At 35.3% G+C, this 16,855-nt stretch overlaps 3 protein-coding genes across 4 annotated transcripts in view; 2 read left to right on the forward strand and 1 right to left on the reverse strand.

The window, feature by feature from the left end:
* Positions 1-769, reverse strand: part of LOC18049958 (nitrogen regulatory protein P-II homolog) — a 3,905-nt gene extending 3,136 nt beyond the window's left edge. The window contains exons 1-3 of the mRNA XM_006444503.2: positions 529-769; positions 378-423; positions 218-245 (exon numbers count right to left, since the gene is read on the reverse strand). Of these exons, the coding sequence (XP_006444566.2) occupies positions 218-245; positions 378-423; positions 529-709 (255 nt within the window). The 5' untranslated portion in view covers positions 710-769. The remainder of the gene's footprint in view (positions 1-217; positions 246-377; positions 424-528) is intronic.
* Positions 770-980: 211 nt separating this feature from the next.
* LOC18049076 lies at positions 981-2,649 on the forward strand. 2 transcript variants are annotated; one of them, XM_024188753.1, is made up of 4 exons: positions 981-1,181; positions 1,379-1,453; positions 2,052-2,150; positions 2,364-2,649. In XM_024188753.1, the coding sequence occupies exons 1-4, from the start codon at positions 1,032-1,034 to the stop codon at positions 2,523-2,525; spliced, it is 486 nt and encodes a 161-aa protein (XP_024044521.1). In that variant the 5' UTR covers positions 981-1,031; the 3' UTR covers positions 2,526-2,649. The 2 variants fall into 2 exon arrangements, with proteins under 2 accessions (XP_024044521.1, XP_006444568.1); XM_006444505.2 differs by lacking the exon at positions 2,052-2,150.
* Positions 2,650-10,764: 8,115 nt separating this feature from the next.
* LOC18049077 (boron transporter 1) lies at positions 10,765-14,794 on the forward strand. The gene is made up of 12 exons (XM_006444506.2): positions 10,765-11,108; positions 11,214-11,296; positions 11,415-11,607; positions 11,722-11,860; positions 11,990-12,155; positions 12,266-12,432; positions 12,516-12,689; positions 12,770-12,865; positions 12,960-13,097; positions 13,426-13,745; positions 13,832-14,099; positions 14,197-14,794. Exons 1-12 carry the CDS (start codon positions 11,005-11,007, stop codon positions 14,479-14,481), a joined length of 2,133 nt encoding a protein of 710 aa, XP_006444569.1. The 5' UTR covers positions 10,765-11,004; the 3' UTR covers positions 14,482-14,794.
* The last annotated feature ends 2,061 nt before the right edge of the window (positions 14,795-16,855 follow it).

Genomic DNA, 16,855 nt, shown 5'->3' on the forward strand with positions numbered 1-16,855 from the left:
AAAAGTGTGAAAATGCAACCAAAATTTGCAAAATGTTTCCCACGTGCAATTGAATATTAATAATATAAGGAGTCAAAATGCAACAACTAAGAGGGTAATACTAGAAATGTGATGTAACAAATCATATTACATTACCAAATTCCATACAGATTTGACACTAAAATGTAATTCCGATAGTAACCATGAACAGAAATGGTCTAGGTTTATCAGTTCTTACCGAAGAAACCTGCTGGACTCTCCAGGGCCTAATTCGTCCCGAAATCAGTAACAGGTGGAAAAAGAAATACATTGAACTCAAAAGCGGTGAGGGAAAAAAGGGAAAAAGCAAAAGAAGAAGAAGAAGAAGACCCAACTTGACAAGAACTTGAACTTCATACCTGAGAATGGCTTCCACTTTGTAAAACTTAGAATCAGGAATATAATCTACAAGCAAATAATACATATACAAGACCATCAACATTTCAAATACTGATAGGCAGACAGCAATCCTCACACATTCGGAAACCCACTAAAGTTATTGATCCGTACCAGGTGAGCTCTGGGCTCTGATAACATGAAGATTTGATACATTTCTTGTGCATTTGAGCCTAGAAAGTCGAGAAATTCTCAAACTTGGCCGCACGGAGCCGAAATTTACAAGAGGAAGTTCTTTGAGATGAGAAGAGAAGTTGAGCGGAGTAAACGAGGCTGGGTTTGCAATTGCAGCCATTACGGTCCTCGCAGTTAACGATGCTCAGACACTGACTGTCTCAGAAGCTGAAAAAGGTTCGCTTTTAATTGACACGTGGGAATTCTACGTGGAAACTCCTGCTCGGTTCGGTTGGGCTTTTAATTCCTCTTCTTTCTACTGGGCCTCATTTTGTTAGAAGCCCAGCGTTTACACGTGCTAAGGTTTTGACTTTTGAGGGCGGATGCTTCCAAAATTAAAAAATAAAACTATAAGACCACTTATCTGCTTGCTCATCATCATCGTCCGATTCGAGTAGCGTGGCGGAGTCCTAGAGACTGAAAGTGAAGCGTAAAGCAAAAGAATGGCTGCGAGTGCGGAAGAAGAACGTGGAGAGTTTGTGTACAGGATCAGTACAGCTAGTGAGTGGGAAGAGTTGCAGAAAAATGGATCTACTTTCGGAGGCGAACTTGATAAATCCTCCGGTTGCTTCCATCTCAGCAAGCTCGACCAGGTCGGCTCCTTGTTTGGCAGCTTCTTCTTTTATATACTACATAGACACTCATTGTCCGGTTGCGTAAATATATAAAAGGGCGCTTCAGAATTGATTTATCTGATTGGCTATTTCAGATGGATGCTTAGATCTTCAAAGATGCTTTGAGGCCTGAAACTCATGCCATGCCTGTCATATTTTGATTTCTTGTTTTACAGGTGCAACCAACATTGCAGAACTTCTTTTTGAACTCTAAGGAGGATTTGTACCTGCTACAGATTGGTGCTAAAAAGGTGAGCGGATTCTTTTAATTTATATTTGTCTTCACTCTTCGCTTCCAATTTTATTTTGTAACTCAGGAGTGAATGGGATTTGAGATAAGAGGAGTAATCGCTTATGCATATATAAATATTGATCTTCATATGTGGGTATGAGAGACGGGCACACTTCTGATTTCTTTTTCATTTATGCTTTCTGTGTAACAAGTACTAGTTGTTCGGTTTTTTAACCTTATATTTTATTTTATTTCATTTCTTGCTGTGTGTTAGTTCAACTAGATCTGATGCTAATTGGATACACTTGCAAGTTATTCAACTCACAAACACAATAAAAAGGAACAATTAGATCAGTTAAACTTTAGCAGCATATAAACATTTTGTCCATGATGTCTTAGTTTTTAAATCTCAAAGCAAAAGTAAGTCTAGTGATCATGTTTGAAACCGTATATGTGTATCCGGGTGTGACACTGCTACTTAGAGAATGGAAGAAAACATTCACACGTACAAGCATGCTGGGGCAATGATTGAATATTTCCTTCTGGGAATTAGAATTTCATAATTTGGCTACCAACACATTTTACCTTGTCATTGTCTCTAAGTTTCTTCTAAGTAGTTACTTCCTGAAGTCTTGCTGTGTGTGAGTTATCGCCGCCTGACTATGCTAATGGAATTGCTGATTGGCTACCCTAATGGAAAATTGGAAGAAAATAAGGTAAGGATGGATCATATTTGAAAAATTAGAAGTTGTTTCAAACTCAAAAGCTATTGAGACGAGGCTAGTTTATTACAACTAACATATCCTTTGGTTGAATTGATTATGAATTATGTAAGCTTGATATGGTATTACTTGGTCAGCCTTGTTGTCTTGAACACTTGATGATATATGAGCTTCTTTGAGTTCTTTCTCACATGTAATATGTTGCAGCTTGGCGATGGATTGATATATGAACTTGTGGATGGTTTGAACAGCTTCCCTCATTTCTACGGTCCATCTAGAAGTTTTGCTCCTCTCCCATTAGATGTGGTTACAAAAGCAGACAAATTGTCTCTATCAGATGGTCGATTTAGCTGTAGTCTCCTGAATTAATCGGGATATGTATTTTATATGATCCTTCACTGTGTGGAGAAAGTGTCACAGGAAATAAATTCAGTTGATCCAGTTTGTACATTACTATTATACCGCAATCCGAATGGTTTTTATGATGACTTAACGAGCTCTTTAATTTCATGCTTTTACCATAAAAGGTAACCTCGATTACAGTATCTCAAATTCCTCCACACAATTACCTTCAATTATGTCATGGGATGGGAGATTTTTTTTCCATAATTTCTTTTAGACATTTTGAAGTCTTAAGAGTTAAGACTAATAGTCTCTTTTGTTCTATTTAACCTGTCAGTATTTCGTCCAAACGAATATTTTTTAATAAAAAAATACTAAGTGCAGAGAAATATGAGGGAATAAAAGAGAAGAAAGAGAGAGTGGGTGGGTAGAGAGAGGGAGTAAATTTTTCTCATCTTTCTCTGTATCAAGCACAACTCTTTTTAATCTTGCTCTCAAGCCCATTGCTCTCTGTTGTTCTCAAGCCCACTGCTCTCTGTTGTTCTCTATAAGTCTAACTGGTCATGTTGTAGTTGTACATTAAAATTGAGTCCCCCTCTCCCCCCAAACAAAATTTTCCTCCAAATCCACTATTTAGTTGGAGGTATTTTCCATTGGATTAGCTAAATGTACGGGATTAGTTAGCTAGCCAGATTAGTATAAAAATAGTATAGATTGTACGGCATTTTAAAAGTCTGCTGAATCAATGATAAAGTTCAGTTTTTACAGAGCATTTTTCTCATAATTTTATTTTTTATCTTCTTGGAGTCCAAAAAGATGAAGTTATAAATTTTTGTATGTTTTAAGGCTTTAAAGATAGCACGGTTGATAGATAAAGTGCATTAATGTAATTCGGTAGGCATATTAATTAGGTCATCCGTAGAGGGGCTCTCTTTTTGGGCCTTCCAGTAATGCTTGTACATGTAAATTTTCTTTTAAAAACTAATGTTGTTTGAACAGAAGGCTGACACGGCGGTGACATACAAAAATAACACTACTGTGCATTATTGGCCGCCACAAATTATCGAGCACTGAAGAGTTACACTATATCTATTCAAATATCACTACTCTTTTTTTTTTTTCTTCAAATTATTGAATGCTTGGGATCACATAAATTAATATCATTTGTGCCCAAATCAACCTAGGCTACAGTTAACCAAAAAATCCCTTCTTTTTGCTCCTGAAATCAAATTAACTACCTAGGTAAACCTTAATGACATATTTGATTTGAAGAAATGAACGTACAATATAAGAGAGGAAAGAAAAAGAGAAAAGGGGAAATGATAAGAAGAAAAAGAAAAAGATAAATTCTAAGTCAAATTAATGGGTGCAATTTGACATATTTACAATAGGATTTGAGGTTCCATTTGGAACTTGATGCGGCAAAGGCGGGCCTTCTCCAATAATTACAATTGTAAAATGCAACGTGCGGCCAGCCTGGTTACAGCATTTGAAGCAATATCCGGCGGCTCATTGCTTGGCATATATCACAAATTTTGGGAGCTAGACTTCATCATGGTCGAGCTGTATTAATTTCAGCCATGTAAATTAATTGGGAGTGACATAATGGAGGCCTCCTTTGAATATTAAAAGTCTAAAAATCAATTTTAAGTGCAAACTATGGGTAATGCTACTAACTGCTCTAAACCCATTTCTGATGATTTGCCCGTAGAAGCCCAAGATCCATTTTACCTCAGTAACATGTGAGTCCAGTTTTTTATAGCTGAAGATAATTTATATTGGACCCAATGGTACACAACTATGAGCCTGATGCGATTTAGAAAGTCATAAATCTAATTTAAAAATAACTTCTTTAGCTGAGAGTTGGCTTCCAAATTTATATATACTTGAGTCTTGACACAAGTTTTAACTAGGGGTGGGCAAACGGTTCGGTTCAGATGACAAAACCCGAATTGTTTGAAAACTTATGAACCGATTGGTTTGTATTTGGTTCGGCCCAAAACTGAACCGAACTGACAAATCGATCGGTTCATTTGAATTTAATTAAAAAATATATCAAATTTTAAATCTAAAAATCTAAAATCAATTTTCATTTATAGTCAACGGCGGCACAACAATCTTTCCTGGTCACAGCCTCTCACGGTGACGCCGTTGCGGACGCAACCCTCAACCATGATCATCTCGCGATCTCACTCGTCTGCCATCAGCCGACTTAGCTCGTCATCTTCAGCCTTCGCCGCTCGTCTCACCATCGTCAGTCATCACTCATGCCTCATTCACGCTGCTTGTCTCACTCTCATCACTCTAAATCGTTTGTAGTCAGCCCGTATTTCCCTGTTGCAAGTTTTTTTTTTTTTAATTTATGTTGTGTGTTTGTTTTACTTCTCTTTGAATCTTGTGAGGGGTTGCTTTTGTGCTTGTTGTTTGAATCTTGTGGGTTGCGGCTATTGCAAGTGTGAAATCTATTGTTGTATATTGCTTTTGTGGGGATGGTGTTTGAACTTCGTGGGTTGTATTCCTTTTGTGCTACTGTATATTGCTTTTGTGCTGGTGTATATTGCTTTCGTGCTGCTGGTGTGTTGAATCTTGTGGGCTATGGCTACCATAAGTGTGAAATTGGTGTGTATAGTGAGAACCCATTTGTGAGAGAAACATGTGTATTTAATAGTTGGATTTAAAGTTTATCACGCTTCTGTAAATGAAAATTCAGAAGATGTATGAATTGAACCGAACCGAACCAAAGCGAATTTAAAAATCAAATCAAACCGAATTGAAATTTCGGTTCGGTTCAGTTTCTATTCGATTTGAATTCTTAAGAATCGATCAGTTTTGGTTATGTTATGGCTATGAACTGAACCCAACCAAAAAATGTCCACCCCTAATTTTAACAGATGTGCGATTATATGTATCTTTGATAAATCGGTCGTACTAGATGTATATGATGACAAAAGAACTCCCAATGAATGGACTTGTAAAAATAGTAGACGTAGGTCACTTAGCTCCGTGGCATGGTTAGAATACACACAAGAACTTATATATATTGTTGCCAAAATTGTGTTGGTGAAATGGAGAGATCCATTTAAGGCATAAAAACCCATGATCGATCAAAGGACCCACCGCTTGGTCAATGGTGAGATTCAAGAGAATGATGGATCGTGCTTTCTCGACAGATGTTTTTGTCTTTGCCTCACAATCCCTCAATTATGACTTACGAGCCTGGGAATAAAGCCCTGTGGTCGACAAAATCATTTTAATGCAACTTCAACAATATAATTATAATTATAGTCAAAGTAGCAAGAGAAAAAAGAAATGAAAGAGAGGGCCATTTAATTGCTGGCCTTACGATTTAGTTTCAAAGAACTTAAACCATCAATTAATTTTATCTGGTCATTAACATTTGTGAAGGACAAAAAAAGGGGAAATATTTTACTCGGAAAAGAACAAAAAAGAAAACACTTTTGATCGTGGGTGTCATTCGTCATCAAGATGTGATTACATACATATTAAGTGAATCTAATAATTCAACCGGCAGAAAAAGTAATGTCATTGACAAACAAAATGGCATCGTTTGCTTTTGCGTATAATTATAATTGAGCTTATGGTTTCTTTACATATGCCTTTGATGCCACTATATTTTTTCTGTTACTTTTTGTGTCGTGCATCTCTTGAGAACCTGGTTAATCGAAAAGCTACCTCTTCGATCTCGATTTTGGACTTATTAATCTGTATCTCAAACTTCACGTCCCTACAATTGAAGAAATCAATTTAAATTGATGTAACATTCTCACATCAACAGAATTAAAGAAAAGAAATAAAATTCTATGCATATTGTATAATTGTAAGGGTAAATATTTCCTCAGTCCTTATACTCTGAGCTAATTGTTTAGCTATTCTCTGTATTAATTTTTTAAAAAATTTCCAAAAAATATACCTATTATATATTGGTACTTATGTATCTGTTATATTTAACTTTTTAAAAGGAATTTCGTACTTTTTTTTAATATAACTTAAAATTCTAATAAATCAGATATGTAGCTGCTGAAAAATTAACAATTATGATGAGACTGATTTTTACATAAATAAATAAACAACACAAATCTTTTGAATAACTTTTTAAGAATATATGAACTAATAAGATAGTTAAATCAAACCATAGAGATTTTTTTTTTAATTTTTTAATAATATAAGAACCATTAGAAAGGCCTATTCGGACTTCGCTTTTTATAATCATAAAGTTGATGAACCTTGTCAATCATTTCATGTTTTTTGATCAAATAAAAAAAAGAAATATATATATATATATATTACATATTAATTATCGCTTAATTATAGTATAAGCTACCCCACGTCACCAACCAAAGCTTCAAAGCATTGAATGATTAAAGAGGTGTTGGTGGAGATACCTTTGCCCTTGAAAGTGCTCTCTTTGCCAATGCCAAACACTTTAAGTTGATTAATTATATAAAGGTGTAAATATGTAATTGCATTATCTTTCTTTCTCTGTGGTTTTCTTTCGGAAACCTTTCATATATATATATATATATGTACGCTATTGGAAATCTATGGAAATGGTGGTATGAATTATTGTGACTATAGATAGATCAAATGATGATTTTGCATAATTAATGTAGTTTTGTACCATGGGGTCCGGCTATTTGTGAGTTAACCAATAGATCTACCTCATAAGGTATTTCAATGGCATGCATGAATGTATGTGTTCTGTGGTTTATTACTTTGCTGTCCCTGTTGTTTGCTGAAAAAGCAAAAAATCCAAACGTTTCGTGATCTTAATACACAAGTTCAAATTAATTTTAAGTTTTACTTCTAATTCCATTGACCTAGTATTTGACTATTAAAATTAGTGACGTTAATGGCAATGATGTAATATCACAAAAACATTATAAAAATACATGAAAAATAATATGTGTGAACAATATTTTTCTTTGCTACATAAAATCTATCTAATCTATAGTAAATGATTTATAACCAAATAATAAATATGCTTATTTTAATAATTATACACACAACAGAGTTTTATTTCAAAAAATCATTACTCTGCCTTAACCGATAATTTTAGAGCAAAAATAATAATAATGATAAATAGGACTTATATGTCAAAATTTTGAAACCTAAATTATTTTTCAACTTTCAGCAAATAAGATGGACTACAATATGATTGAACTACAAAAGACAAAGCTGGAGTAAGTTACCACAAGAGCAACATAATTTTGTCCCCCGTCCCATGTATAATTTCAAACAGCACACGTATGAAACGATTTAATAAAATCGAGATTACATGTATCGTATTTGAAGTGGGGGGATTATCATCTAGATTCCTAAATTTTTTTATATTTTCTCAAAATAATAACGTAATTTTTTTTTCATTTTTATCAAATAGATCTGCAAGTATTAAAACGTCAATTTTGAGTAATGTTCTAACAATAAAGAATTCTCTATAAGACAATAAAATCACGCATTCTAATACATTACAAGATAAATGTATTTTTTTATCTTTTAATTTATTTTTCATTTTAATAAAGTAAAAATTTCTTATTAGATAATAATTCGCCAATATTAACCATAACATATTGCATTTTGATCCATCACAAGAGTTTATTATTTAATAATAATAATAATAATAATAATAATAATAATCATGGGTGTTCCGATCATTTCCCTTGATTCAGATAGATAGAACTCCATTTGAAGTATCAATCTGAAAAAAATGGTAGAGATGTAATGCTTTAACGCCCTGCCTCGAAATGGGTTTTGAAACATTTAACATTTTTTAACTAACAAAAGGGCAGGATTCAGAGAGTTCCATTGGGACAAAGGTAAAGAGTTACAGCCAGTATTAGAGATTTAAAATAAAATTATTTTCTCTCTTTACTCTCACTTCAAGGAAATCAAAGTGTTAGTATGTCAACAGTAATGCTAATTGGTCATTTCCAATAAATAACCAAACGAAGTTGTTGTCAGAAATCATACACGATCATTATTTAATTTGGCCACCCATAATAATAAGCTATTAGTTTATAGTTTTAAAGGATTAGGGTATTTTTATTGTTATGATATACTCTTTCAGAAACTAGTTTGGAGTGTTAAGAGTTTATTTAATCAGCACTACTGTACTTAATATCCCTTCCCTACCCCCACCAAGAAGTAGAGCTGACTAATCCTAAGGCAAAGGGTCGAGAAATTCAACGTCACTATTCTTGAACAACTTGGAGTTGGAGTTGGAGCCGGGCCTTCCTTTCATACTATTACAAATACCAAATTAATGGGAAATTTTGGATTCAATTGTCAACTGCTCCTAGAAATAGCATTGACTACGGATTCGAACCATAGCACATGCTTTCATAAACCCGTACGATTCTCCCTATTTAAATCAAGCAGATTTTCCACATTTGGGATACATAGTTTGTATTATAAGTTCCGCATTAATAAAATTAAGTCTTGTCATTTATTAAGTGTTAATAATTTTTTTCCATTGTTAATGTGATAATATTACACCAACAATCAATAAGCAACCAATCGCATGCTTGACCTGGGATAAAATGGACGTATCCCAATTATATGTGTAGTGTTATTCTTATCTAAAATATAATTTCTATATTTTTTCGATGTATTAAATCATTTGGTATCTGAAAACTACATTGGGTCTCGACTAATCTAAATTCGAGCCGGGTAGGACCGCTACTGCATTCCCAAATCTCAAACTGAAAATCTTGATTAAGTTAGAACAACCCCGTGCCAACTGATCTATACGCTTGTTGGTCATAATTTCTACATTTTAATGGAAGGTAATGGTCAAACGATACAAGTAAATTATGGTGCATTTACTTCTTCATAATTGGAATGTGCTGGAATTAGAATGGATTGGAATAGAATGAGAAATGAAAGTTAAAATAAGTTGTTTATTCGAACCGCACGAATCGGAATAAAAATGAGTTATACTCCCAATGAAATACTTTAAGGTTGACAATAATATAGGTTTAATATATATATATATATATAGAGAGAGAGAGAGAGGCACACACACATACATATTAGATTCTGTTTTTATAATAATGACAAATAATACTTTGTAAGAAGGAAGGGGGGCGGAAAAAAAAAAGGAACCTAACTTAGCTTAACTTACGAATGTGCTACGAGAGTCGGGAAGATATATAAGGGCAAAATTAGCTGTAGCACATGGGCAACAATTGAATAATGGCATTTTTTTCGGCATGCATTATTGCATTTTCTAGAATAGAAAGTCGAATGCAAAAGGACCAATAGGATTGAAGAATCAGGTCAACTAGTTTTATTATGGCTCTCGCAGGGCTCATATGAAACTTCCCAGACTAATCTTCAATATGTTTAATTCGATCTGCAACTCAATATTCATGCAAATCCAGTTAATGTTGAAATGCAGGTCTTACAACTACCGTATTTTATACGTCCCAAAGTCATCTTTCCTATTTCATGCACTATACTAAGTAATTTGAATCCCAATAGGAAAATTCTTAAAATAAAATAAAAATGAAAAAAAAGATAGTTAAAAATGCGTGGGTCAACAACCAAATGAAGGAATGGGTCGGCATTGGATATACGTTTACAAAATTAAATGTCAACGAAAGATGGGACTCATGTGCAATAAATTATGATGCATCACTGTGAGTAGTGGTAAATATTTTGTACGTAGTCAGAAATTATAACAATGTCATGGATCATCTGAAGCGTCGAAATCCATCCAACGGACGTGATCAAAGTAATCAAAATCAAAGGACCCACCATCAAGTGGCTACAACTATTGTAATGGACCCTATGCAGGGGCCCCATATAATTATGAGGAGACGTAGAAGTAGGGGAAACATAGAGGATTTGCGTCACCAAGCAAAGACGGTGCTAGTTGGAGTAGCAATTCTCACTTCGTCGCAACCTGCACCAATTATATCCTTCCCTTTCTTTTCAAGAAGCTTATATAAATTCGGTACTTGCTCTCCTCATTCTCTGCCAACATTAATTGAACTAACAAACACTTCAAAGCATAGCTGCTAGCTTAGTGTTAACCAGATCATCAAGTTTATTCTCTCCTATAAATTCTTAATCAACTCCTGTCACTCCCAATCTTTCCAATATAATAGATCATGTAGTTTGCTGCATTCATTGAACATTTTGAATCCATACGCCAAGCTCACATGTAGTTTCATCACATCTATTATATTTCTTCTGCTCTCACCACCTGCGTTGACTTATATTTTTATATAATAACCAACCATTAGGGTATTGATCATTATTTTCTGAACTTCTTCTTTTAGTTTCTGAACGTACACCCAAGTTATGTAATTATTCAGATTATTAATTTAGTTTCTTTATCAGACCTTTCAATGACATTCTTTTTCCAATCTGCAAAAGCCACTCCGTAGGAGGCCATTTTTCTTCACTGCCCTCTGCTCATTGTTAGAAACCACTGAAGACACAAGAAAGTACAGAGTATTAAATTTTTCCTAGTTACAGAACAATGGAAGAAACATTTGTACCTTTCCGCGGGATTAAAAATGATCTTCGAGGAAGATTGATGTGTTACAAGCAAGATTGGACCAGTGGCTTTAAAGCAGGCTTCAGGTATGCCGTATATGCATGCATTCACCTCAACTTTTAGCTTCATTTAAGTTTGTATTAATTGGTGAGTTTTTCAATGAGTGAAACCGATACGTACATCGTTTTCAGGATTTTGGCTCCCACCACATACATATTCTTTGCTTCCGCGATTCCGGTCATTTCATTTGGTGAACAACTTGAGAGAGATACTGGTACGGTGTTCAGAAAATAATAATTTTTTAATTTTTAAAATGTTCTGTCACCTTACATTTCTATCAAATTCCTTGATCCGCATATAAATAATTAAATAAATAAATAAATCTCATGCAGAGGGCGTACTGACGGCAGTTCAAACGTTGGCATCTACTGCCCTTTGTGGGATTATACACTCGATCATTGGAGGCCAACCATTGCTGATATTAGGAGTGGCAGAGCCTACTGTCATTATGTACACATTTATGTTTAACTTTGCCAAAGAGAGAGCAGACTTGGGTCGAAATCTCTTCATAGCCTGGTCTGGATGGTGAGTTATTTCACAGTTTTTGGCCTTCTGATCTGCAGTGCACATATATTTCAAATTCTTTTTTCAGTACTGCCTGGACACAACCTCAACCTCTTTCACCATTTAATCTTGTAGGGTATGTGTTTGGACGGCATTGCTTCTGCTCATGCTGTCGATCTTAGGCGCTTGCTCCATTATCAACAGATTTACACGTGTAGCAGGAGAATTGTTTGGTCTGCTTATTGCAATGCTGTTCATGCAGCAAGCGATCAAGGTAAGAGTAGTGGTTCTTATATATATCATCATGTATTTTAATTAATCATCATACTTTTCCATATTAGTTATGATACTAGAATTTGATTTTCATGGTTACCTAATTTATTATTACTCGAACTGAACTAAGGGTCTCGTGGAAGAATTTCGAATTCCAGAACGAGAAAATCCAAAATTGGTTCAGTTCATACCTTCATGGAGGTTTGCAAATGGGATGTTTGCTTTAGTTCTGTCATTCGGCCTTCTATACACAGGACTGAAAAGCCGAAAAGCAAGGTCATGGCGCTATGGAACTGGTTAGTACGCGTCTTCGCTGTAAATAGACTCTTCTATAAAGTTGACAACCTTAGTCACTTTAATTTTTTCCTTTTTGGGTTAATTTGATGAATTAAATTTGTTTTGACAGGTTGGCTAAGAAGCGTCATAGCAGACTACGGCGTGCCACTTATGGTTGTGGTGTGGACAGGGGTTTCATACATACCATCTGGTGATGTTCCCAAAGGAATCCCACGACGCCTCTTCAGTCCAAATCCATGGTCCCCTGGTGCTTATGAAAATTGGACTGTCATTAAGGCCTGTTTAATTGATCTTTATATAGAATATTTCCCCCCCTCAAAATGATCAAATATTGATTCATGTATTTTTCAAAATGACAGGACATGCTGAACGTTCCCATTGTCTACATAATTGGAGCTTTTATTCCAGCAACCATGATTGCTGTGCTCTATTATTTTGACCATAGTGTAGCATCCCAACTTGCTCAGCAGAAAGAGTTCAACCTGAGAAAGCCATCATCTTACCATTATGATTTGCTTCTTTTGGGATTTTTGGTATGCAATAGGTCCTCTTGATCCCTCACTGCTTTCACATTTATATACTCTCCTTGTGTTAAATTGCATTTTAATGGCAGACCTTACTGTGTGGACTTATTGGAATCCCTCCATCTAATGGTGTCATTCCACAATCTCCAATGCATACCAAGAGTCTGGCTACTCTTAAACACCAGGTATTCTTCACTCCATGATGGAGTCATTACATAATTCTTCTCAAATTAACTGTGCAAATCAATTTGCTTAACATCACACTCTGCGCATTTGCAGTTGCTCAGAAACCGCCTTGTTGCAACAGCACGCACAAGTATGAGGAAGAATGCTAGCCTGGGACAGATGTATGGAAATATGCAAGAAGCCTATCAGCAAATGCAGACCCCTTTAATCTACCAGCAGTCTGCAGCGCAAGTATGACTCTAGTATACTCTTGCTATGCTTTATGGTTCATTAACTTTTATGATATTGTCTTTAAATTTAAATACATTTCTGGGCTAGTTGCCTAGCATTATTGGATGATTTTTATAAATATAAGTTCAACTAATAGGGTCAACAGAAGCATAAATATGCAGGCTACACAATTGGAATAATTACCATAGTAAGTTGTTTGATAGTCAAGTAACCTTGCTACTACAATTGAAGTTGACATCATAATATGAGCTGATGTTTCTGATTTTAAATAATCCATATGTAAACCTGAGACTGCTGAAAGCTAAACTACGTTCAAATTCTTGTGCAGGGACTAAAAGAATTAAAAGAATCAACCATTCAAGCAGCATCATGCACAGGAAACCTTAATGCCCCAGTAGACGAGACTTTATTTGATATTGAGAAAGAAATTGATGATCTTCTGCCAGTTGAGGTTAAAGAACAGCGTCTCAGTAACTTGCTTCAAGCCATCATGGTGGGAGGATGTGTTGCAGCAATGCCCTTCCTCAAAATGATACCAACCTCAGTCCTTTGGGGCTACTTTGCCTTCATGGCCATTGAAAGTTTACCCGGCAACCAATTTTGGGAAAGGATCTTGTTGCTCTTCACGGCGCCAAGCAGAAGATACAAGTAACATGATCAAACTAGTCTTTAGATGATCTCAACTTTGCCTGTTCTGCTTAAAAATGTCTAAGATATACATATCTTTCTTGCAGAGTCCTTGAGGAGTACCATGCCACATTTGTTGAAACTGTGCCATTCAAAACAATAGCAATGTTTACCATTTTCCAAACAATTTATTTGCTAATCTGTTTTGGGCTTACTTGGGTTCCAATTGCTGGGGTTATGTTTCCTTTGATGATTATGCTGCTGGTTCCGGCAAGACAATACATTCTGCCCAAGTTTTTCAAAGGGGTACACCTTCAAGACTTGGACGCAGCAGAGTATGAAGAGGCTCCAGCTTTGCCATTCAATCTTGCAGCAGTATGATCTCTGTCCAACTCAATAACCATTAAGTTTTTAATTGACAAACATTTTTTTCCCCACATTCATCAAATGTTTGATGTTTATTTCAAAACAGGAGACACAGATGGGCGCTGGTGCTTCTTATGCAGGGGATGCAGAGATTTTAGATGAGGTTATAACTAGAAGCCGTGGTGAGTTTAGGCACACAAACAGTTCTAAAATCACAAGCTCCACTTCAACGCCAGCAAATGATCCTCTGAGCATGCAGAGTCCACGAGTCCGACAAAGTCCTCGCCTCAGTGAACTAAGAGGGGAAAGAAGTCCTCGCATTAGAGGTCTTCCAAGTCCAAAGACTGGAGAATCAAAATTGTCTAATTTGGGGAAAAGTCCTCTAAACTAAGCCTCAAAATTCTAGCAAATAATTGACCGGGGTGATCTATCTACTTTCCAGGAGTTTTAAGTGGCTTGTTACTTGTCCTGTTTTCATTGCTGCGTCTGTTGTTTGGATTGCTGTTGCTGTAAAATTAATCTCTCTTCTGCTGAGCAAGAGTGTAACAATAGAATCGAGTGGCTTGTCTTGTAACTACAACACTAGTTGATATGTACTTCCCACCGTATAGTTTCCATTCCCTTTGTAAAGGAAACTTGCTCTCTCCTCTATTATCTTACACTCACACGATAAGACAATTCTGCAATAAACACTGAAAATTTGACACAACACTCACATTTCAAATGTTAGTGCCACTAAAGAAGCCCTGCAATAGCATCAGCAAAGATTACAGACACAAAGACGCAACCTAGTACCACCAGGGGTGGAGGGTGCTTACGAGTTACGACTAGAGGAGGCCACGGCACTTACAGACTTTCAAAAAATTTTGAAATTTCTATAGGAAATATAAAAAATTAGGTATAAAAATATTAATTTGGCCTTGCATAATTAATTTGTAAACTTTATATATAGGATGAAATGTAATTTTATATTTTGTAAAATAAAGTCAAAGTGACCCAATTATTTGATCTTTGTTTTGTTTATTACTTTTTCATTCTGACATAATAGCAAGTAACTTTTTAAAAATTTGATAAAATTTGGACCTAGTTCTTTGATTTTTATTTTTATTAATTTTTTTCTCTTTTTTTTTTTTTTTTAATTTATAGTAGTAACCTCTACTGCTGCAATTACAAGTAAAGTTCCGAAATTCACAACGACTACACCACAACTGTAAATGAAAAAAAAAAAAAACCATTTAAAATCAATTCCTTATTAAAAGTTAAAGTTTGAACTTGGTCGCTTCCGAAGATTTACTCCGAGCTCCCCCGAGTACCAGTAAAGAAGCTTTATCTAGGAATGTTTTAATGATAACGCCACTGTTCAAAAAATGTACTTATGTGGCTTAGATGTTGGAGCATGAAAAAATTACACTACAAAAAGTGAGTGCCCGAATATCTTATCTGTATTTATCGCTTTTCCGAGATTTAGATCCACTCGATCATTATTCTGTCTTGCGCATTTGTCTTGTCATTGCGCTCATTACAATCCAACAGAAGAGTCAACCATTCAGTCGATAACATAACACCAATTATGAAGATAAAAGCCGAAAATGAGTCTTTTAGAATAGTTGCCAAAGAAAAAGCAGCGGCCAGAAATTTTGCTCATCATAGTTCTCGAATGTGTGAGTGAAGGCGGTGCTGTTGTTTTCATTGCATTGACTATCATTATTTGCACTTCATGTGTATTATTCTTCTTTTTCTTCGCGTGTATCATTATTTAGCTCATCAGGTCTCTTTCTAATAATTTCAGGATCTTTGTCTTTGTGTGGAATTCTGTGAACCATCTCCAAAGCACTGGCTTAATCATCTTTTGATTCTGTCCAAAGAGAAAACACGCTTGACATCACTAATAGCAAAGAAACATAAATTTGATTCTTTCAAGTGAGGGTTGGACACATAAGTTGACCATAACCTAGATCCATGTTCACATCAAAGAACTTGCTCGGTCAAGATGAATAGCGGAAGCCTTACCATGAATATATTGCTATACCGTTTCTCTGCTGCGAATATCTGCAGCATACATTTACAGGGTCTTATGTAGCAGTGAAAATGGGTTTTCATAGTTCAAGTCCGCAATTTTTTTTTTTTAATTATAAAACGCATGCAGAAGAGTTGTTATTTTTCATACGACAGCCTTTCAATATTGTAATGTTAATGCACCACTGGTGAACACTGCACAAGGGTAAACGCCTTGTCCTTGTGATGTGATGGACAGCATGTTATGTCCATTCAGATTCAGATTCAGATTCAGGCATATTTAATCTTATTCATATAAATGGAGGGCCGTTCTAATAAAAGAATCTATAACTGCTAGTGCTACTACAGCTTCTGTAAAGTTATGAAAGAAAGGCAGTGCAGGAAAGCCGAATCAAAATATGTAACATGATATTTATTAATATAAAAAGTCATTGCATAAGCCTTTTTCCCCCCCTTTCTTTAACATTTTCTTGCATCATTTCGGAGGTGACAAACGATAGAAACAAACAGTCTGATTATTCTTAATATATAGTGTATGCCTCCCTCTGGAAACTGATACCAAGCCTCTGCTTTTGTTTCGTAACATTGTAAAAGATAATAAAGGTGTTTCGTTCAAAAACTTTTGAAACAGAAAAAAAAGAGAGCCTCCATTGCTTTTGCTAATAAAGTTAAAATGTAAAAGCAAAAGTAGCAGAATATACATACATATAATTGAGCTAAGCTACTTGAAGTTTCTCGTGATTTGATAT

Source organism: Citrus clementina, unplaced genomic scaffold, assembly GCF_000493195.1.
Source record: "Citrus clementina cultivar Clemenules unplaced genomic scaffold, Citrus_clementina_v1.0 scaffold_3, whole genome shotgun sequence".
NCBI classification, from domain to species: domain Eukaryota; kingdom Viridiplantae; phylum Streptophyta; class Magnoliopsida; order Sapindales; family Rutaceae; genus Citrus; species Citrus x clementina.